We start from the raw sequence: 22,906 nt of genomic DNA on the forward strand, positions 1-22,906 counted from the left end.
CACAGTCACAGACACAGAGACACACAGTCACAGACACACAGACACACAGTCACAGACACACAGACACACAGTCACAGACACACAGACACACAGTCACAGACACACAGACACACAGTCACAGACACACAGACACACAGACACACAGTCATAGACACACAGACACACAGACACAGACACACAGACACACAGTCACACAGACACACAGTCACAGACACACAGACACACAGTCACACAGACACACAGTCACAGACACACAGTCACAGACACACAGTCACACAGACACACAGTCACAGACACACAGACACAGACACACAGTCACAGACACACAGACACAGACACACAGACACACAGACACACAGTCACACAGTCACAGACACACAGTCACACAGTCACACAGACACACAGACACACAGTCACACAGACACACAGTCACACAGTCACACAGACACACAGACACACAGTCACACAGACACACAGTCACAGACACACAGACACACAGACACACAGTCACACAGACACACAGTCACAGACACACAGTCACACAGACACACAGTCACAGACACACAGTCACACAGACACACAGACACACAGTCACAGACACACAGTCACACAGACACACAGTCACAGACACACAGACACACAGTCACACAGTCACAGACACACAGACACACAGACACAGACACACAGACACACAGTCATACAGACACACAGTCACAGACACACAGACACACAGTCACACAGACACACAGTCACAGACACACAGACGCAAAGTTAAAAAACCTCCACTGAGCCGGGCCGATTGCTCAGAGAAGTGCAGTCAGCGAGCACTGCGTAAGCCCGTCACGATGTACGAAGGGGGTCGTGTGGTCACCACTACGCAGGGCCGCCTTTGTCTCCCCAGTAGCTGACAAAGACATAGCCTTTACAAACTGTTGGGGCAAGTGCTGTTAGCGAGCACCTATGAAGGCCGGCGCTGTGGCACACGAGGGGGTGGGTGGCCAGCACCACGCAGGGCCGCCTTTGTTTCCCCAGTACCTGAGACACACACGCGCATATTCCATACACCGTACATAAACTGTCTCGGTTTTAGCCGGAACAGTCCGGAGGGCTGTAACCACGATGACTCCGGAATGACACTCTCATCGTTCTCGTGGTCATTATTGTACCCTATATCCATACAAACCGGGCCAAAAAATGTCAATACACATAGCGTACCATAATGTGGGAATTACTGTGTAGACACGAACAATATTCTTCTCGTGGTGCTGTCGAGCTAGAAACCAATAATTCATACTTAAAGCCAGCCAGCCAGCCCTAGCAGCGTACCGGAAAATGTCGTGATAAAAAACAACTCAGCCATGCACACATATTTATATATATTGTATATTGCACGTGAAACAGACCCTGCGTGGTTATATATTGCGGTGGGCCGCGAGTCAATATCGTCCCAGGACCCAGATCCACCGAGCACTCCAACACCTCCTCCGCCCCTCCACACACGCAGCCTCTTAGACGAGTCCTCCTCCTCCCCTGCCCTCCTCCCTCCTCCTCCTCCCCTCCTCCTCCCCTCCTCCTTCCCCTCCCCTCCTCCTCCATCCCGACATATAACGGCATAGCACGCGCGAAGTTCCAAAAGAGAATTCGTGGTCGTGCCAGTGATGAGCATCGTCATCATGCTGTTGCGCATCTCTTAACACCGGTAAGAGATTTCCCCTCTCTGCACAAACACGCACGCACGCGCACACACACACACAAGACAAATATCATTAGTGTAGCCTACGCAGACTGGTGGGGCAAGTGCTATTAGCGAGCACCTATGAAGGCCGGCACTGTGGCACACGAGGGGGCGGGTAGCCAATACCTCGCCCGGCCGCCTTTGTCTCCCTAGTTGCGATGTTTACGCATCGCATCAGGTACTCATAGTGAGGCTGAGTCGATAGTGGTGTGACTGAGGACCGGTTCAGATATAATCGTCACCGGTGCTGGCCGTGAGCGTGAATCGAACTTGGGTGGCCGGGGTTCGTAGCGCAGAGCGCTAACCGCTACGTTACCGCTCCACACACACGCACACGCGCACACATTACTCCCCGTATAGCTTTCATATCCTGTTGGGACAAGTGCTGTTATCGAGCACCCGTTAAGGTAATATTGTACGTGTGTATCGTGCGCGTGTGCTAATATACACGCGCACAGACACATGTCACGTGCAAAGTGACAGACACACGTACACGAGACGCACGCTCAGTTGGACACGTGCGCACACGTACGCAGCAGTCACACACACACACGCGCGCGAGCGCATTAACAACACACACGATACACATACATTACACACACGTACATACAAAGACAAAGATCACCCGCATAGCCTTAACAGATTGGCGGGACAAGTGCTGTTAGCGAGCGCTTATGAAGGCCGGAACGGCGCACGAAGGGGGTGGGTGGCCAACACCACGCCCGGCCGTCTTTGTATCCCCAGTGCTGTTGATGTTCACAGAACACACTAGGTCCAGTCATTTTAGGCTGAGTTGACCTAAGTAAGCAACAGGACAGGTTCAGGTACATCAGGTGTACAAAGTGCACACACACACGCAAGCACACAACAACCGCCATTAGCCACTAAGTGGCGGTGACGTCACCACGACGCTTGTGCCAGGCTATGTGCACCCTGAGGCCACGTGAAGTGTCGAACGCCCGCTGGCAGGAGGTCACGGGGCAGACCCAGGTGCCACGGGTCGACTGACTGAGATGACTGGCTGATGCACCACCTGTGCCCCCTACTGTGCCAACCTGCTGTGCTTTAGCCACCCGGCGCTCCGCTCGTTGTTCTGAGCGTCGCTCCTCCGCCCTCCGTTGTTGTTGGAGGGCGACTACCTCCAACTGCCCAGTAGCATCCTTCACGAGCCTCCTCCACAGAGGCCGATCTTGACACCGCTGGTACCAGTCATCGGCAAGTCCACTCAGCTCCACGTCCTCCTGTACCACATCACTCCATCTCTTCTCTAGCCCGTGCCGCGCCCGCTTAGCCCCCTCAATCCGGCCGAACAAAAGCTGTTTCGGCATGCGGTGGCTGGGCATGCGGGCTACATGACCCAGCCATCGCAGCCTTCCCCGCCGCTTGTGTGTGTGTGCAAGCACACACACACAAGCACACACACACAAGCACACACGCACACAAGCACACACACACACAAGCACACAAACAAAAGCACACACAAGAACACACACACAAGCACATTCACAAGCACACACACACAAGCACACACACGCAAGCACACACACACACAAGCACACACACACAAGCACACACACATACGCACACACACACGCACACACACACAAGCACACACAAGCACACACACACAAGCACATTCACAAGCACACACACACAAGCACACACACACCCAAGCACACACACACAAGTACACACACACAAGCACACATACATGCACACACACACAATCACACACACACGCAAGCACACACACACACTCTCATCAGATGCTCATAATTAACGCTTAATCGACCGAAGGGAGGGCAAGGGTCCGCTAAGATATCACTCGCCACTGATGTTAGCCGTGTCCTTTATTAAACTTAGGTCGTCGCCATTGTATCGCAGCGCGCTAGACATTGCGCCACCGCTCCCCCATATAGTCTCGTGTTTAGAAACCAAGAGGGAATGAGGAACGTAGTCTGAATGATGTTCTAGATGATCAAGACTGCTGAGTGAGAGTGATGTGAGTCTGAATGATGTTCTAGATGATCTAGACTGCTGAGTGAGAGTGATGTAAGTGTGAATAATGGTCTAGAAGGTCTAGACTTCTGAGTGAGAGTGATGTGAGTGTGAATGATGTTCTAGACGGTCTAGACTGCTGAGTGAGAGTGATGTGAGTGTGAATGATGTTGTGGACGGTCTAGACTGTTGAGTGAGAGTGATGTGAGTGTGAATGATGTGGACGGTCTAGACTGCTGAGTGAGAGTGATGTAAGTCTGAATGATGTTCTAGATGATCTAGACTGTTGAGTGAGAGTGATGTGAGTGTGAATGATGTTCTAGATGGTCTAGACTGCTGAGTGAGAGTGATGTGAGTGTGAATGATGTTCTAGATGGTCTAGACTGTTGAGTGAGAGTGATGTGAGTGTGAATGATGTTCTAGACGGTCTAGACTGCTGAGTGAGAGTGATGTGAGTGTGAATGATGTTTTAGATAGTCTAGACTGCTGAGTGAGAGTGATGTAAGTGTGAATGATGTTTTAGATAGTCTAGACTGTTGAGTGAGAGTGATGTGAGTGTGAATGATGTTCTAGATGGTCTAGACTGTTGAGTGAGAGTGATGTGAGTGTGAATGATGTTCTAGACGGTCTAGACTGCTGAGTGAGAGTGATGTAAGTGTGAATGATGTTCTAGATGGTCTAGACTGTTGAGTGAGAGTGATGTGAGTGTGAATGATGTTCTAGACGGTCTAGACTTCTGAGTGAGAGTGATGTGAGTCTGAATGATGTTGTGGACGGTCTAGACTGCTGAGTGAGAGTGATGTAAGTGTGAATGATGTTTTAGATAGTCTAGACTGCTGAGTGAGAGTGATGTAAGTGTGAATGATGTTCTAGATGGTCTAGACTGTTGAGTGAGAGTGATGTGAGTGTGAATGATGTTCTAGACGGTCTAGACTGCTGAGTGAGAGTGATGTGAGTGTGCATGATGTTGTAGATGGTCTAGACTGCTGTGTGAGAGTGATGTGAGTGTGAATGATGTTCTAGACGGTCTAGACTGCTGAGTGAGAGTGATGTGAGTGTGACTGATGATTTAGATGGTCTAGACTGCTGAGTGAGAGTGATGTGAGTGTGAATGATGTTTTAGATGGTCTAGACTGCTGAGTAAGAGTGATGTGAGTGTGAATGATGTTGTAGACAGTCTAGACTACTGTGTGAGAGTGATGTGAGTGTGAATGATGTTGTAGACGGTCTAGACTGCTGTGTGAGAGTGATGTGAGTGTGAATGATGTTGTAGACGGTCTATGCTGCTGAGTGAGAGTGATGTAAGTGTGAATTATGTTCTAGATGGTCTAGACTGCTGAGTGAGAGTGATGTAAGTGTGAATGATGTTGTAGACGGTCTACACTGCTGAGTGAGAGTGATGTGAGTGTGAATGATGTTCAAGAGGGGCTAGACTGCTGAGTGAGAGTGATATGAGTGTGAATGATGTTGTAGACGGTCTAGACTGCTGATTGAGAGTGATGTGAGTGTGAATGATGTTCTAGATGGTCTAGACTTCTGAGTGAGAGTGATGTGAGTGTGAATGATGTTCTAGACGGTCTAGACTGCTGAGTGAGAGTGATGTGAGTGTGAATGATGTTTTAGATGGTCTAGACTGCTGAGTGAGAGTGATGTAAGTGTGAATGATGTTCTAGATGGTCTAGACTGCTGAGTGAGAGTGATGTGAGTGTGAATGATGTTGTAGACGGTCTAGACTGCTGAGTAAGAGTGACGTGAGTGTGAATGATGATCTAGACGGTCTAGACTGCTGAGTGAGAGTGATGTAAGTGTGAATGATGTTGTAGATGGTCTAGACTGCTGAGTGAGAGTGATGTGAGTGTGAATGATGTTGTAGATGGTCTATACTGCTGTGTGAGAGTGATGTGAGTGTGAATGATGGTATAGACGGTGTATACTGCTGAGTGAGAGTGAAATAAGTGTGAAGGATGTTCTAGACGGTCTAGACTGCTGAGTGAGAGTGATGTGAGTGTGAATGATGTTGTAGACGGTCTAGACTGCTGTGTGAGAGTGATGTGAGTGTGAATGATGTTGTAGACGGTCTAGACTTCTGAGTGAGAGTGATGTGAGTGTGAATAATGTTCTAAATGCTCTAGACTGCTGAGTGAGAGTGATGTGAGTGTGAATGATGTTCTAGACGGTCTAGACTGCTGTGTGAGAGTGATGTGAGTGTGAATGATGTTCTAGATGGTCTAGACTGCTGAGTGAGAGTGATGTAAGTGTGAATGATGTTGTAGACGGGCTAGACTGCTGAGTGAGAGTGATGTAAGTGTGAATGATGTTATAGATGGTCTAGACTGCTGAGTGAGAGTGATGTGAGTGTGAATGATGTTGTAGACGGTCTAGACTGCTGAGTGAGAGTAATGTGAATGTGAATGATGTTGTAGATGGTCTAGACTGCTGAGTGAGAGTGATGTGAGTGTGAATGATGTTGTAGATGGTCTAGACTGCTGTGTGAGAGTGATGTGAGTGTGAATGATGGTATAGACGGTCTAGACTGCTGAGTGAGAGTGATATAAGTGTGAATGATGTTGTAGATGGTCTAGACTGCTGAGTGAGAGTGGTTTGAGTGTGAATGATGTTCTAGACGGGCTAGACTGCTGAGTGAGAGTGATGTAAGTGTGAATGATGTTATAGATGGTCTAGACTGCTGAGTGAGAGTGATGTAAGTGTGAATGATGTTGTAGACGGTCTAGACTTCTGAGTGAGAGTGATGTGAGTGTGAATAATGTTCTAGATGCTCTAGACTGCTGAGTGAGAGTGATGTGAGTGTGAATGATGTTGTAGATGGTCTAGACTGCTGAGTGAGAGTGATGTGAGTGTGAATGATGTTGTAGACGGTCTAGACTGCTGTGTGAGAGTGATGTGAGTGTGAATGATGGTATAGATGGTCTAGACTGCTGAGTGAGAGTGATGTGAGTGTGAATGATGTTGTAGACGGTCTAGACTGCTGAGTGAGAGTGATGTAAGTGTGAATGATGTTGTAGATGGTCTAGACTGCTGAGTGAGAGTGATGTGAGTGTGAATGATGTTGTAGACGGTCTAGACTGCTGTGTGAGAGTGATGTGAGTGTGAATGATGGTATAGACGGTCTAGACTGCTGAGTGAGAGTGATATAAGTGTGAATGATGTTGTAGATGGTCTAGACTGCTGAGTGAGAGTGATGTGAGTGTGAATGATGTTGTAGATGGTCTAGACTGCTGTGTGAGAGTGATGTGAGTGTGAATGATGGTATAGACGGTCTAGACTGCTGAGTGAGAGTGATATAAGTGTGAAGTATGTTCTAGACGGTCTAGACTGCTGAGTGAGAGTGCTGTGAGTGTGAATGATGTTTTAGACGGGCTAGACTGCTGAGTGAGAGTGATGTAAGTGTGAATGATGTTCTAGGTGGTCTAGACTGCTGAGTGAGAGTGATGTAAGTGTGAATGATGTTGTAGACGGTCTACACTGCTGAGTGAGAGTGATGTAAGTGTGAATGATGTTATAGATGGTCTAGACTGCTGAGTGAGAGTGATGTGAGTGTGAATGATGGTATAGACGGTCTAGACTTCTGAGTGAGAGTGACGTGAGTGTGAATGATGTTGTAGACGGTCTAGACTTCTGAGTGAGAGTGATGTGAGTGTGAATGATGTTGTAGACGGTCTAGACTGCTGAGTGAGAGTGATGTGAGTGTGAATGATGTTCTAGATGGTCTAGACTGCTGAGTGAGAGTGATGTGAGTGTGAATGATCTTTCAGACGGTCTAGACTGCTGAGTGAGAGTGATGTAAGTGTGAATGATGTTGTAGACGGTCTAGACTGCTGAGTGAGAGTGATGTGAGTGTGAATGATGTTCTAGATGGTCTACACTGCTGAGTGAGAGTTATGTGAGTGTGAATGATATTCTAGATTGTCTAGATTGCTGAGTGAGAGTAATGTGAGTGTGAATGATGTTGTAGATGGTCTAGACTGCTGAGTGAGAGTGATGTAAGTGTGAATGATGTTGTAGACGGTCTAGACTGCTGAGTGAGAGTGATGTAAGTGTGAATGATGTTCTAGACGGTCTAGACTGCTGTGTGAGAGTGATATGAGTGTGAATGATGTTGTAGACGGTCTAGACTGCTGAGTGAGTGTGATGTGAGTGTGAATGATGTTCTAGATGGTCTAGACTGCTGCGTGAGAGTGATGTCAGTGTGAATGATGTTCTAGATGGTCTAGACTGCTGAGTGAGAGTGATGTGAGTGTGAATGATGTTCTATATGGTCTAGACTGCTGAGTGAGAGTGATGTAAGTGTGAATGATGTTCTAGATGGTCTAGATTGCTGAGTAAGAGTGATGTAAGTGTGAATGATGTTCTAGACGGTCTAGACTGCTGAGTGAGAGTGATGTGAGTGTGAATGATGATCTAGAGATGCTCGGCTGCTGAGTGAGAGCGATGTGAGTGTGAATGATGTTTAAGACAGTCTAGACTGATGATTGAGAGTATCACGAATCGAATTGAGTTCACGCTTATAACTAAAACCATCTTAAACGTGTGTACTTTTTCCATTTTTGCCACAAACACGAGGGCGCCGAGGTTGGTTGGTTTCGCTCTCAGGGCAGTTTCAGCCTCCATCGGCACGTCTCAAGCTCCAGTCCTCGCAGCCCCCACCACCACCCCCACGCCTTTCCGCCTGCATCAATGTACTTCCCCGCTCAAATATAAATGTACTCGTTCCGCGCCCCATGCGCCTGATGATTGTTAAACGCGTCTCACGCGACGCGCTGAACAATTGACGCTGTATGCGTTAACGGAGCCGATTCACTTGCGCGTGTGCGTGTGTGTGCGTGTGTATGTGCGTGTGTGTTCGTGTAGTGTAGCGGCTAGCGCCTTGCGCTACAAACCCGGCAACCCTGGGTCCGATTCCCGCTCATGGTCAACACCAGTGATGATTATATGAACCGGTCCTGGGCCTCCCCTGGGTCGACTCAGCCTCAAATGAGTACCCGGTGCGCTGTGTAAACATCGCCACTTGGGAGACAAAGACGATCGGGCGTGGTGTTGGCCACCGACCCCCTCGTGTGCCACAGTGCCGGCCTTCATAGGTGCTCGCTAAGAGCACTCGCCCTAACAGTCAGGGGATCTTTGTCTTTGTGTACACGTGTGTGTGTGTGCACGTGTTCCACGTGACGAGTTGGCCAGGTCTACGGCGCATGCGCTCACCACTGCGCCACCGCTCTGCCCCAGCTGAATGTTCATGAATACCGATCTGTGCGTACGGCGAATAAAAGTTAATCGTCCGATAACTCGCGCCCTAAAACTGGTTGGCGCATGATCCAATTGTATTATCCATAGAAATACATTTCTACCGCCGAGGTCCCGAATCAATAGACTCACACAGAGAGCCATAGACTCACAGATACCGATAGACACATATATACCCGATTTAAAGCTTTTGTGACTGCAAGGATTCATCTTCTTTGGTTCTTTCGGTAAAGTCACGTAGAATGAGAATAAAATAATAAATTAATAAAATTAAATAACACAATAAAATTATCACGACGTTTCGGCCACAACACAAGTGGCCTTCATCAGGTGAAGGGACGAGACTGTCTGGAGGACAGCGCTGTCGTGAGAATTTTATTGTGTTATTTTATTTTATTAATTTATTATTTTATTCTCATTCTACGTGACTTTACCGAAAGAACCAAAGAAGACATATATACCCATCCACCTACATACAGAAGCATAGACTCACGCAGAACCACATATACCTCCAATACAGCTTTCACAGTCCAACTGACCTTCATAGAGACCCATTTACCGTTGTAGCCGGGACCTGGTGGCTATGCACGTGGCCTGTAATCCAGCACCTCCGATTACCACAGTTGGCTACGTACGGTGTGAAAAAAGTTCAACATACAATACGCTCCCTTCCCGTGGATGTCCAAGAGCCATACTCTGGCTTGACAGGAGAAGGCGGCACAGCAAGGATGGACTCTCATCACCCGTCCCATCTTTAGGAGGATAGAGCGTTGCCCCCTCGCACGCGTGGGTTTTCTCCGGGTGCTTTTTCTTCCCGCATGTTTGTAAGCACTCATTGAAGCAGCTGAAAACATCTCAATATATGCAATTTGCATGAACGTCGCTATATAAATGGAAACGTTATATATCTGAATCAGCTCGAGCCTTCCGCAAATCCCGTGACCTCTGTGTGGCACCCTGAATCCCCCCCCCTCCCCGCCGCCGGCTGTGAAGACTGACGCCACCCCTCGCTCCCTCCTGCTCCTCCCTCTCTTCTCCCCTCTCTCAGCAGCATCATCGTCATCATCACCCTCTCATCATCTTGACCCGCTCATTCCTTCTCCTCCTCCCCTTCCTGCTGCTCATCTCGAGCCGTGCCATCATCTTGGGCACTTCCGTTCCGGGCATCCCCTCCCCTCCTCCCCTCCTTGTCCGCTCATCTCCACCCCTCCCTCCAAACCCCCCCTGCTGCCCCCGTCTGGTGCCCTTCAGCCATGAACTTTACCGCCGGCTCTCTGCGCCGTTCATGTCAGACCCCAATGTAGTAGTTGAGTGTCAGGGTGACGCGATGTTCATCACAAGCTGGCCAAGCCAGCGGGTTAAGGGAGCCTCCGCGCTTCAGCGTGGATCGCGTGCTCACCCCCCACCCCCAACACCGCCCCTCCCACGTGTGTCGGCGGCATAACGCGAGCGGTGATTCGACCACACTTCACCACTCCGCATGGGCAGTGCGGGGTTTTGGCGAATGCGGGGAGCGTGGACGGCCAGTGCACAGGCGTAGAGTACAAAACTCAATCTCGCTGCAGTGCCCTCTTGTAGGTACGTTGGACATCAAACCCAATGTATTCATCGACATTAAACTTTGTTTGAACGGTTAAGAACCGAAGGGGTGCAAGGCCGCAGTCAAGGTTAAAGAAACCACCGCATGAGAGACACAGATTTTACTCTCTGCATCATGGTGCATGGGAATGTACATACGCATGTTGAACTTCTTTCGCACCGTACGTAGCCAACCGTGCTCGTCGGAGCGTAGGCCCCGCAGCGACCTACACTGGTCACTGGTCGCCCATCCAAGCAGTGTCCGGGTTCAACCCCGCTGAGCTTTATAAAGTCGGACGAGGTCTCGGGTGACTTTTTCTCAGAGGCAAACATTGGTACGAGGCGGTGCAGACTTAAGACGACGGTCGCGCGACATGTGAGACGAGGAATTCACAGCTGGGCTGTGTCTCAGCCGCTGCACTGAGAGGCAGCTTGCCAGTCCCTTATATTGCGGTGGCTACGCTGCTGCTGCACGTGGCTGCACGTGGCTGCACGTGTGATCCAGCGCTGTGGAGGCAGCAGTCAGGGTTGGTGGATCACCACGCACAGACGCTGCGAAGCTCCCCTTCTTCCCGCGAAGGAGGAAGGAGCGGTGGGTCGAGGAGCCGGTGTCATGAACCCTCGCTCGCCGGGAGAAGGCGCTACAGCAAAACAAGTGTGGACTTCACCTTGTTCCGTCTGTGTGGGATAGAGCGTTGCCCCCTCGCACGCGTGAGTTTTCTCCGAGTGCTTCGGTTTCCTCCCACGCGTAACGCCTTCGTATGCAGAGGACCGCGGAGCTCGGGGAAATTGTTGGCGCCGGCTTCTCGCCGCCGCGTGGCTGCTGCTGCTGCCTTCCCGCACCTCGTCTGTGGTTACTCCTCCTCGCCCCCCTCTCTTTCCCATCTCTACGAGAGTGAGCGAATTCCGTGCGGGGGGGGGGGTTGTCGCGTTGTTACAAGTTGACGTTATTCGTGTTGTTATTTATTATTATCACCACTGCCACCGTTATAGAGTTATATCTGTGTCCTTTGGAACGACCAAGCCAACCTCCCCCTGACCCCTCTACACCCCCCCGACACCTTGTCCCGGCACAGACCTCCATGTCGCGCCGACGCGAAGCGGCAGACTTCGCGTGAAGCGTCCTCGAGCCGCCTGCCGCATGGGAGTTGAGCCGGCTCGAGCATTCCCGCGCCGGGGCCAAGTCCAGCCATGGTTCACGGCCACGCCGCCCCGGCACCGCGAGACGACGAGACCGCTCGGAGCCGCCAACACCGCCGCCTCCTCTCCGTCCCCACTCCTCCCGCGCAGACGTCCGCCGATAACGACGATGACGACGGCTACCCGGCGGCAGCGGCGGCGGCGTCGGCGGCGGCGGCGGCGTCGACTCCGACCACTTCCATCGACGGTAGCAACGACGACGACGACTCGAGCCACCTCCTCATCACGGTGAACGTCGGCGGCTTCCGCCAGAGGCTGTCCCCGGGCACGCTGCTGCGCTTCCCGGAGACGCGGCTCGGCCGCATCCTCTCGTGCCGCTCCGAGTCGGCGATCCTGCAGCTGTGCGACGACTACGTTCGCGACAGCCGCGAGTTCTACTTCGACCGCCACCCGGGACTCTTCCGCCACGTGCTCGACTTCTACCGCACGGGCCGCCTGCGGGCGCTGCAGCAGGAGTTGTGCGTCTTCAGCCTGAGCCAGGAGATCGAGTACTGGGGGCTTCCCGACCTCCTGCAGGTGGCGAGCAGCTCGTACTGCTGCAGCCACCACTACCTGGAGCGGCTCGAGTGCCTCGCGGCGGGAGCGCAGGCCGGGCGGAGCGGCCGGCGCTGCCTGCGGAAGAATAACGACGACGATGATGACGATGAAGAGGAAGACGACGACGATGATGATGAGGACGATGAGGACGATGATGGTAGCGACAACTCTGGGGATGGCGGTGAGGATGGTGACGCCCGCGATGACGGCGGCGGCGGCGAGGATGACGAAGCGACGGACGCGAACTACCGATGCTGCGCTGGGAGACGCAGGAGGATGTGGGCGATGCTGGAAAACCCCGGCCACTCGCTCCTCGCCAAGGTCTACACGGGGGTGTCCATCGCCGTGCTGCTCGTGTCCATCATCTCCATGTGCGTTCACAGCATGGGGGACGAGCGCGGCGGAGGGGGCGACGGGGCGGTGGACGACCCCGCGCTGGCCGTGGTGGAGGACCCCGTGCTGGCCGTGGTGGAGGACGTGTGTGTCGCCTGGTTCACCCTGGAGCTCGCGGCGCGGATGATCGCGGCGCCCGACCTCAAGGTGCGACCTCGGGGAGCTGTCTCGCCCCCTCTTCTGCGTCTCCACTGGGACTCCCTGTCTCTCTGTCTCCACTGGGACTCTCTGTCTCTCTGTCTCCACTGGGACTCCCTGTCTCTTTGTCTCCACTGTCTCCACTGGGACTCTCTGTCTCTGTGTCTCTCTGTCTCCACTGGGTCTCTCTGTCTCTCTGTCTCTACTGGGACTCTCTGTCTCTGTGTCTCTCTGTCTCCACTGGGACTCTCTGTCTCTCTGTCTCCACTGGGACTCCCTGTCTCTCTGTCTCTCTGTCTCTCTGTCTCCACTGGGACTCTCTGTCTCTCTGTCTCCATTGTCTCCACTGGGACTCCCTGTCTCTCTGTCTCTCCGTCTCCACTGGGACTCTCTGTCTCTCTGTCTCCCCTGGGACTCTCTGTCTCTCTGTCTCCATTGTCTCCACTGGGACTCCCTGTCTCTCTGTCTCCACTGTCTCCATTGGGATTCCCTGTCTCCATTGTCTCCACTGGGACTCTCTGTCTCTCTGTCTCTCCGTCTCCACTGGGACTCCCTGTCTCTCTGTCTCCACTGTCTCCACTGGGACTCCCTGTCTCCCTGTCTCTCTGTCTCCACTGGGACACCCTGTCTCTCTGTCTCCACTGTCTCCACTGGCACTCTCTGTCTCTCTGTCTCCACTGGGACTCTCTGTCTCTCTGTCTCCACTGGGACTCCCTGTATCCCTGTCTTCATAATGTGTGCCTCCCTGTCTGTCTCTACTTGTCTTCCTGTCTAGATGTCTCCATTCTCCCAGTCCCAACTTTATTTCTCTACAAACGCAGAGAGACAGACAATATAGACACAGAGACAGGGAGATGAGACAGAGGGGGGGCAAAGAGAGACTGAAGACGGACAGTGGAAACGGACACAGGGAGACAACCAGTAGAGACAGGGAGACAACCAGTGGAGACAGGGAGACAACCAGTGGAGACAGGGAGACAACCAGTGGAGACAGGGAGACAACCAGTGGAGACAGGGAGACAACCAGTGGAGACAGGGAGACAGGACTACAAATACAACCAGCGGGTGGGATAGTTTTTGAAAAAGCTCTCAGCACGTGGAGCGAAACGTCTGACATTATCTGGAATAACACGTGGTACAACTCGTAAAACAAACATTGTAGAGCTATACAGCACAACTGCGAACACCGACGCTGTGGTAGGTACACTGGACGGTAGCTATACTGGATGGTAGTTATGGTAGGTACACTGGATGGTAGCTATACTGGATGGTAGTTATGGTAGGTACACTGGATGGTAGCTATACTGGATGGTAGTTATGGTAGGTATACTGGATGGTAGCTATACTGGACGGTAGGTATACTGGATGGTAGGTATACTGGATGGTAGGTATACTGGACGGTAGGTATACTGGATGGTAGGTATACTGGATGGTAGCTATACTGGAGGGTAGGTATACTGGATGGTAGGTATACTGGATGGTAGTTATGGTAGGTACACTGGATGGTAGCTATACTGGATGGTAGTTATGGTAGGTATACTGGATGGTAGGTATACTGGATGGTAGGTATACTGGATGGTAGCTATACTGGATGGTAGGTATACTGGATGGTAGGTATACTGGATGGTAGCTATACTGGACGGTAGGTATACTGGATGGTAGCTATACTGGATGGTAGGTATACTGGATGGTAGGTATACTGGATGGTAGGTATACTGGATGGTAGCTATACTGGACGGTAGGTATACTGGATGGTAGGTATACTGGATGGTAGCTATACTGGACGGTAGGTATACTGGATGATAGGCATACTGGATGGTAGCTATACTGGACGGTAGCTATACTGGACGGTAGGTATACTGGATGGTAAGTATACTGGATGGTAGGTATACTGGATGGTAGGTATACTGGATGGTAGCTATACTGGACGGTAGGTATACTGGATGGTAGGTATACTGGATGGTAGCTATACTGGACGGTAGGTATACTGGATGGTAGGTATACTGGATGGTATCTATACTGGACGGTAGCTATACTGGATGGTAGCTATACTGGACGGTAGCTATACTGGATGGTAGTTATGGTAGGTATACTGGATGGTAGGTATACTGGATGGTAGTTATGGTAGGTATACTGGATGGTAGGTATACTGGATGGTAGTTATGGTAGGTATACTGGATGGTAGGTATACTGGATGGTAGGTATACTGGATGGTAGTTATGGTAGGTATACTGGATGGTAGGTATACTGGATGGTAGTTATGGTAGGTATACTGGATGGTAGGTATACTGGATGGTAGGTATACTGGATGGTAGCTATACTGGATGGTAGCTATACTGGACGGTAGCTATACTGGATGGTAGTTATGGTAGGTATACTGGATGGTAGGTATACTGGATGGTAGCAATACTGGATGGTAGTTATGGCAGGTATACTGGATGGTAGCTATACTGGACGGTAGGTATACTGGATGGTAGGTATACTGGATGGTAGTTATGGTAGGTATACTGGATGGTAGCTATACTGGACGGTAGGTATACTGGATGGTAGGTATACTGGATGCGGTGTCCCTCGAGGAAAAAATATCTCCGGGTAGTCAACTTGGACAGACCCGGCCGCAATTAAAATCCGTGACTACTCCACTGCCTCTCCCCCTCATCATCCTCATCATCATCCTCACCCCCCTCTTCTTTCCCCTCTTCCTGCTCCTCATCCTCACCCTCTTCTTCTTCCTCCTCCTCCTATTCATCCTCCTCATCATCCTCATCATCTTCACCCTTCCCCTCCTCCTCCTCTTCCCCCTCCTCCTCCTTCCCTCCAGAAGTTCTTCAGCCGCCCGCTCAACTCCATCGACCTGGTGTCGGTGACTCCGTTCTACGCGACGCTGCTGCTGAGCGGCGTGGAGCTGGGCAACGTGGGGCGCGTGGTGCAGATCCTGCGGCTCATGCGCGTGCTGCGCATCCTGAAGCTCGCGCGCCACTCCACGGGGCTCCGCTCGCTCGGCCAGACGCTCACGCACAGCTACCACGAGGTGGGTGCCCACAGCGGTGTGGGCGGGTGGGGGGGTATGGGGGGAGAGGGGCATGGAGAGGGGGGCGAGGGGCATGGAGAGGGGGGGACGAGGGACATGGAGGAGGCGAGGGGCATGGCGGGTGGGTGGGGGGGTGGGCGAGGGGCAATGGGGGGGCGAGGGGATGGTCGGCGGGGCAGATGTCTAGTGGACATTTTTGAAAAGAGCTTTGTAGCTCATCGGATTCCGCCAGCATAAATAAAGATTCTGATGATTCTGAAGATGCGCGTGCGAGGGAAGGGATGCCCGGGACGGAAGTCCCCAAGACGGACAAAGAGGGAGGCACAGCTCGAGATGAGCAGCAGGAAGAGAGGAGGAGAATAATCTGAATATTTAAAAATATCTGATGAATCTGATGAGCTATAAAGCTCTTTTTCACATATGTAAATTAGAGAATGCTGAATCATCACTCACCCGGATCAGTAGGTGGGCAGGTGAGCAGATAATCGTGTGGGTAGGTAGGCAGGTGTAAAGATAGGCAGGTGGGCAGGCAATCAGGTGGGAGGGTATTCAGGTGGGAAGTTAGGCAGGTGGGCAGTTTTTGTTTTCAGGGTTTCCAAGGCGTAAGCAGATACTGAACTAAATTTGTGGCACCAATCGAGCGCACGATCAGGATTGACCACTGCCAACTACTCAGGGCACTTCCCTCGTGCAGCGCGGTAAAGTGTGGGTTCTGCCACCTCTTCCAAGACGTCTGGCCAGCGTGAAAGAGTAGGCCAAATCCCCTCTCTAGACGGGGCTCTGTAAAGTTCCCTCTTAGCGGCGGCCCTTTCTGCCGGCAGTGGCGTGAGCCAAGCAATTGCAGGGGCTGCGCCTTTACTTTTACCCGCTACGGACGCGGTCGCTAGCGTCTCTGTGTGTTGGGTGGTCACGAGGTTTGACCCTGCGCATTGGTCAGTGTTGGTTCGAGGCGAGGCTGCACATCTCAATGTTTATTTTACATTTAGCTGGCCCGGCTGCAGAAACACATTTACATTTCACGAGGCCCTCCCCCCGCCTCCCTCCCCTCCCTCCCTACCCCCCTCCCTGTCTGGCTGGTCGCTGCCGCCCATCCATCCCCCACCCCAAACCATATGGCATTGATAGAAATGACGATGAGTCAATCATGAATCGCACAGCCCCTGATATTGTTATTTGGGTGTCTGTGAATGGGCGACTCTCTGGGTCTCCGTGTCGACGGTTCCCCGTACATATCTGTGCAAGTCTATGGGTCTCTGTGCGAGTCTATGAACATCAATGCAAAGTCTATGTGCCGTGTAAGAACGGCTGTCCCTGGCAATTGCCCATGCTTAGATCGACCGCAGCAGGGCATTGGAATAGTTGAGGTGAGAGTGCACGGCGCTCTGAGTTGCCGAGGCAATCGGATGCACCTCCCCGTCCAAAGCCCTCGTCCACATCCCCCGCGGTACGGATTCGGCTCGGCGCCGCTCACCAAAAGTTTTCGCGAACACCGCCTGGGCCTCGATGATCGCGGGGAGTCCGTGCGGTTCGCGATCACGGACGCGGTTCGGTCCGCGACTGGGGCTGTGTGGGGTGGTGTGTGTGGGGGTCACGCGCGCGTGCACAGGTGGGCATGCTGCTGCTCTTCCTGTCCGTGGGCATCTCCATCTTCTCGGTGCTCATCTACTCGGCGGAGAGGGACGAGGAGGAGGGGGGACTGGCGAGCATCCCGCTGTGCTGGTGGTGGGCCACCATCAGCATGACGACGGTGGGCTACGGGGACACCTACCCCGTGACCGCCGCCGGCAAGGCCATCGCCACGGCGTGCATCATCTGCGGCATCCTCGTCGTGTCGCTGCCCATCACCATCATCTTCAACAAGTTCGCCATGTACTACAGGCGGCAGAGCAAACAGCTGCGGCGGGCAGCTGCAAAGTACGCCGCCATCGCCAAACGTACGTCGTCTGGCCTCGGCGCCCCCCCCCCCCCGGGAGACAGACCAGAGCCTCTGTAAACTCTCCATTTTAACTGAACTCTTATACCTAAACAAATTTTTTTAAATCTTGATTTGAAGCTTTCATGACTGCAGGAATCCATACTCTTTGGTTCTTTCGGTAAAGTCACGTGGGTGGAAATAAAATAAAATAAATCACGACGTTTCGAACGCCGTGATTTATTTATGTTTTTATTTTACGAGGTAGGGACCCGCTGAGTTATGTCGATATTTTTTCAGAAGCAACCCGGCTATCGAAAATGAAAGCTCAACGAAGTGGCTTATCACGTTGACGTGTATACACGTCGCAGCTAAATACTCTAAACACGCAACCTCCAAATAGACAGCAGCAGGCGTCAGGGTCGGGATCGATCCCACGACCTCCTGCGCACCCGGCGAGGTCGTTCACATCTTCCCACCGCGACGGTTTGACCGTAGCATTCGACGTTTTTCCGCTGGGTGTTGCGCCCAGCGGCTGCGGGTAACCACCGCAGTGCGCTCAGGCAGGTGGTCGCATGAAGATTCCGTGGGCAACTTCCCCGGCGTAGCGTTGTGTGTGATTGGTAAAAAACAAAAATGTGGTGTGAATCGCCTCTCGACGTAGTGACCGGTTTTTTGTTGGGAACGATGTCAATTTGCGCGTTTGTTGTTCACGTGATCAACAAACGCGCATGGGCCGACTCTTGGCGAATATGACGTCCGGGGATGTTTAACATCCACGGTGAAGCAGAGGGAGGCGCCTCGTAGCATTATTACGGTTATTATCACGCACCGCAGCATTAACCAGGGCGGCCGCTCCTGCTTGGCCCGTGCCACCGTTCCCAATCCTCGCTCTTCTCTTCCCCCCACCCCGCCCCTCCCCCCCCCCTCCATCCCGAGCAGGCGCTGAGAAGGAAGACTGCCCTTCGATCCGCAGCCGAAGCCCCAGCATCGACGCGACCCCCAGGAAGGCGGCGGCAGCCCAAGGCGAGTCGCTCCTCGCCAACGAGAAGAACTCCATGTGAAGAGACCGGGGCTCGCCGCTCTGGCGCCTTCGCGACACATTTGCCGAAGTCGAGGAACCTCCCGGTAATCCTCGCCTCGAGCTGTCCGCTGGCGCGACTCTGCGCTGTTGCCGGGCCCGCGACCCGCTACGGGCTTCGTGACGCGCGGCACGCGCGCGTCAAGCTCGGGAGGTGGCCCGGCCGGGTGGCTCAGGGGGTGCCCATAGTCTATGGCCACGTGGCAGAGAGAGGGAGAGACTCTGAGGCAGTCACCGATGAGTTTATGGGCTCCAGGCGTGAAGGTTGACGTTAGGGCCACGTGATGTGTGGTTTTGTAGCGGAGGAAGAGATTACCGAGGCTCAATCCAGCTGTGGATAGATGAGGATGACGATGATGATGTTGTTGTAAGAATGAGATGCCGGGTGGTCTAGGGGTCACAGCACTGAGCCGTAACCTCTGAGATGTTCGGTTGCACTTTGAGGTTCAGCCGCTGCCCGTGATTAAACGGAGTTCTGCAGTGCAGCGAGCTGATGGTCTAAGTCCCGTCACTGATGATTGCTACGACAACAGAAAGGTTGACTGTTGATTTGCACTTCATTTGGCTCATTCCAGCCCTGCGAGTTCAAAATAAAAGCGGTTTTATTGAGGAACACTCTTAGCAGAGCATGTGAAAGGTGTAAAAGAGAGGCCCGTTGGAGTGGCTTCAAAAGTAGTTCTGTGATGTCATCTTCAAGGCAACTTGCCGACACAAGGTGATGCACTGGCAGCACAATTATAATATTAACCAAAAAAGTAAAATAAACAAAAAGTAACTAAATGAAGCTCCTGAGAGCACTGTCTGCGGTAGTCGCATTAACATAGAGGGAGACGAGGAGAGAGCCGCTCTTGTAACGACAGCAGCAGTAGCAGAGAGACAAGTTGGGGGGGGGGGGCGGACTGACGACTTTGAGAGTTGAGAGAGGTAGCCAAGAAACAAGAAGGCACAAATCGCTTCCCACCTCCACCACGATTCCCGCTTCCCCCCCTTCCCCCCCCCCCCCAGGCTTCAGACACTCTCCAATTACCGACATTTGGTAACCCTGACCGATCGCAACATTTTCTCTGGTACTTTAATTATCTCCACGCACCGCGTATCGCCTCGGGAGATATTGGCCCGCGGTGATCCCGTCGAGCGCCCGAGCGATTGTACATTTGAAGGGGACACCTCGCACCGAATACGATTCGATCATTTTGCAGGCTGGATATTTACAACAACAAAAAATTGTTGTTGCTCCCGGTACTCCGGCACGCAATGGCCTCGTGCTCGCGACACCACGCGAAGTTTCGTCATGCAACGCACGGACATCCACTGCTCGTAAAAGCGTTCGAGGAAGCCGCCACGGCGGAGGGACGGTTCAGCGGCGCTACCGGACTCGCGAATCCAGAGATCGACGGTTCGATTCCATCTCCCGGAGCGGCGGTTGAGACCCTGAGACCCTGATCCGTGTTTCTTAAGCCGCCCTACCGCCCGCACCGCCTCCGTCCACCCGGCGGCGTGAATGGGTTGCACCGCAGTTAGTCGATCGGATAGGTCACGTGTGGCGGGGTAAAGTGTGGAAGAGTAGACCAAAATAGCTTCTAGACGGATCCTCGAGGGCTGCCTCTAAGTGGAGGCCCTTCTGCCGGCAGTGGCATGAGCAGGGAATAGCAGGGCTGCACTCTTACCTTTTATTTCTTTTAGCCGAGTAAAGCATATATGTACATATGAAAAATATATCAGCCTAACAGATCATGCACTTTACCGTCGTGTAAATAAGAACATTATACAGCCTCTTGCCATTTACAGTCACGAGTGGTGAAAAACGAAGAGAGTATCGGGTTGACTGCCATGCGAAGAACGTTACTCCCATGTGGCAAAGCGGGTGGGGAATGTGCTGCCCTCTTCTGTGCGTGAACCAGAGTGTCACTTGAAGAAGAAGAAGGGATCTCAGATGTAGTTCTGTGGTATCCGCTTTGGTGGACCACTCCGTCACACGAAGGTGTCACGCTGGCTCTGCGATATTTCCGAATGGAATCCTCGTGCCATGACCATATGACGTGTCATGAACACGTGACGTGTCATGACCTTGTGACGTGTCATGACCACGTGGCGTGTCATGACCTTGTGACTTGTCATGAACACGTGACGTGTTATGACCTTGTGACGTGTCATGACCACGTGGCGTGTCATGACCTTGTGACGTGTCATGACCACGTGGCGTGTCATGACCTTGTGACGTGTCATGACCACGTGACGTGTCATGACCTTGTGACGTGTCATGACCACGTGACGTGTCATGACCTTGTGACGTGTCATGACCAAGTGACGTGTAATGACCATGTGACGTGACATGGCCATGTGACGCTGATGGCATCCGGTGGGTAAATGACAACAAAATAAAGATACTAAAAAAAAACACATTAGGGACTGTTAAGACATTTAAGAAAATGCCGGGGGCTTCCTATTTGTGCAAATACCATATCCGCAGTCCTTCTCAGAGGCAATCGGCCACCACTTTCCCACGAGCGGTGAGCATTGACCTAAGAATAAGTGTTTCTGATGTAAAATAAGAAAAATAACTTCAACTGGAACCATTGAAATTGCATGCGGTCTGCTTATTCACAGTGACACCCGAGATGCATGACATTGAAAACAATATATATTTGACACCCGAAGAGAGCAGGCGCATTCTACATTAATTTGTTGTATCCTGGGCCTCGAGAAAAGACCAGGGACTTCAGTAGTTGTCTGTGTCGGGTGGAGGAGGGTGTACGGCACACAATCTGACCCCAAACAAAATAATTACGAAACAGGAATGGGCAGGTGTTGCAGAGGTCCTCTTTTAAATTCGATCTCCCGGCGAGTACAGTTTTGCAAACAACGCGTGCCCGTTTATTAAATCCTCGACACCACGTCGCCTCTCTTAAGGGGTTCATCGCTGTTCGCCCATCAGCAGCAGGTCACGCGTGTGGTGGGGTAGAGTGTGGGTACGTCCGCCCCCACCTCGTCCAAGACGTACTGGCCAGTGTGGAGGAGTAGGCCAAACTACCTTATTCTTTTCGACAGCCGGGCCTCTCTCGCGTCAGAGCTCCACTCGAGCAGAGGGCCTTCGGCTAGCGGTGGTGCGAGCTGGCAATTGCAGGGCTGCGCCTTTCCCTCCGCTCAGATTAGGGCCGCGCGTGATGAAGCGATACCCAGTGATGATGTCTAAAGGGCTTGCGGGCGGCACTCACGTCACAGATAAAGACACACACAACACAAATAGAACTAAACTATTATTTGGGATGATGGGTGGGGGGCAACAGTCGAGTGAGCAACCTTAATGAAAGCACGCGAGTTATGTTGAATTACCACGTCGGATAACAAACAAAAAATACTTTGTCTTCCTTCATTTAAATGAATGAATGAATTGTGGTGTTGCTGCTGCTGCAATTAAATTGGGCAAAGGGCCCACGCTGATCCCGAGTCCCGTCTCGTTTGTGCGCAATCCGAGTTGACCCTCCAGCCCCCCCAGCTCAACCCCCCTTCTCACTCTCCCCGCGGTACAATTTGCGTCCACCTGTGCCAATGTCTCTCTATTTAAATGCAAATGAGACCCTATTGACGTCCTCCAGCACCTCCTTCCCCCGCATTGAAATTCTAAACAGTGTTGGGGGTGGAGTGACACCGGCCGGCGCCCGGATACTACCATCATTGGGCGCGTGGTGTCACACTGACCAACGTGGTGAAGTACGGTCAAACTACTCCCCCCCGTCCCCCCACCCCCTTAGTGATGGCTACGCACGTGGCTGTTGCCTGTAATCTGGTGGCAACAGCGAGGGGTTGGTGAATCACCACACACACAACACACAGATGGTGTGAAACTCCCCTCCCGTGAGCGTCGAGGAGGTGCCGTATACCCTGGCTCGATAGCAGAAGGCGGAACAGCGAGTGGACTAATCACCTGTACGGGGATTGAGCGTTGCTCCCTCACGCAAGGCGTGGGTTTCATCCGCGTGCTCCGATTCCCTCCCCGCTCGTATAATAAGCACTCAAGTATTAATTGGCAGCAAAGATTCTAAT

The 22,906-nt window shown here is 52.3% G+C and overlaps 2 protein-coding genes across 3 annotated transcripts in view; one reads left to right on the forward strand and one right to left on the reverse strand.

The window, feature by feature from the left end:
* Nucleotides 1–22,906, reverse strand: part of LOC116945176 (NIPA-like protein 2) — an 81,068-nt gene that overhangs the window by 41,134 nt on the left and 17,028 nt on the right. The window lies entirely within an intron of this gene.
* Nucleotides 1,593–22,303, forward strand: LOC116945175 (delayed-rectifier potassium channel regulatory subunit KCNS3-like). Of its 2 annotated transcripts, none has more exons than XM_032959393.2 (5): nt 1,593–1,699; nt 11,647–12,847; nt 15,663–15,869; nt 17,476–17,803; nt 18,724–22,303. In XM_032959393.2, the coding sequence occupies exons 2-5, from the start codon at nt 11,762–11,764 to the stop codon at nt 18,843–18,845; spliced, it is 1,743 nt and encodes a 580-aa protein (XP_032815284.2). In that variant the 5' UTR covers nt 1,593–1,699; nt 11,647–11,761; the 3' UTR covers nt 18,846–22,303. The 2 variants fall into 2 exon arrangements, with proteins under 2 accessions (XP_032815284.2, XP_032815283.2); XM_032959392.2 differs by having other exon boundaries at nt 1,594–1,699; nt 15,660–15,869.

This window comes from Petromyzon marinus, chromosome 23 (genome assembly GCF_048934315.1).
Source record: "Petromyzon marinus isolate PM22_M1 ecotype Great Lakes invasive population chromosome 23, UKy_Petmar_22M1.pri1.0, whole genome shotgun sequence".
NCBI classification, from domain to species: Eukaryota; Metazoa; Chordata; class Hyperoartia; order Petromyzontiformes; family Petromyzontidae; genus Petromyzon; species Petromyzon marinus.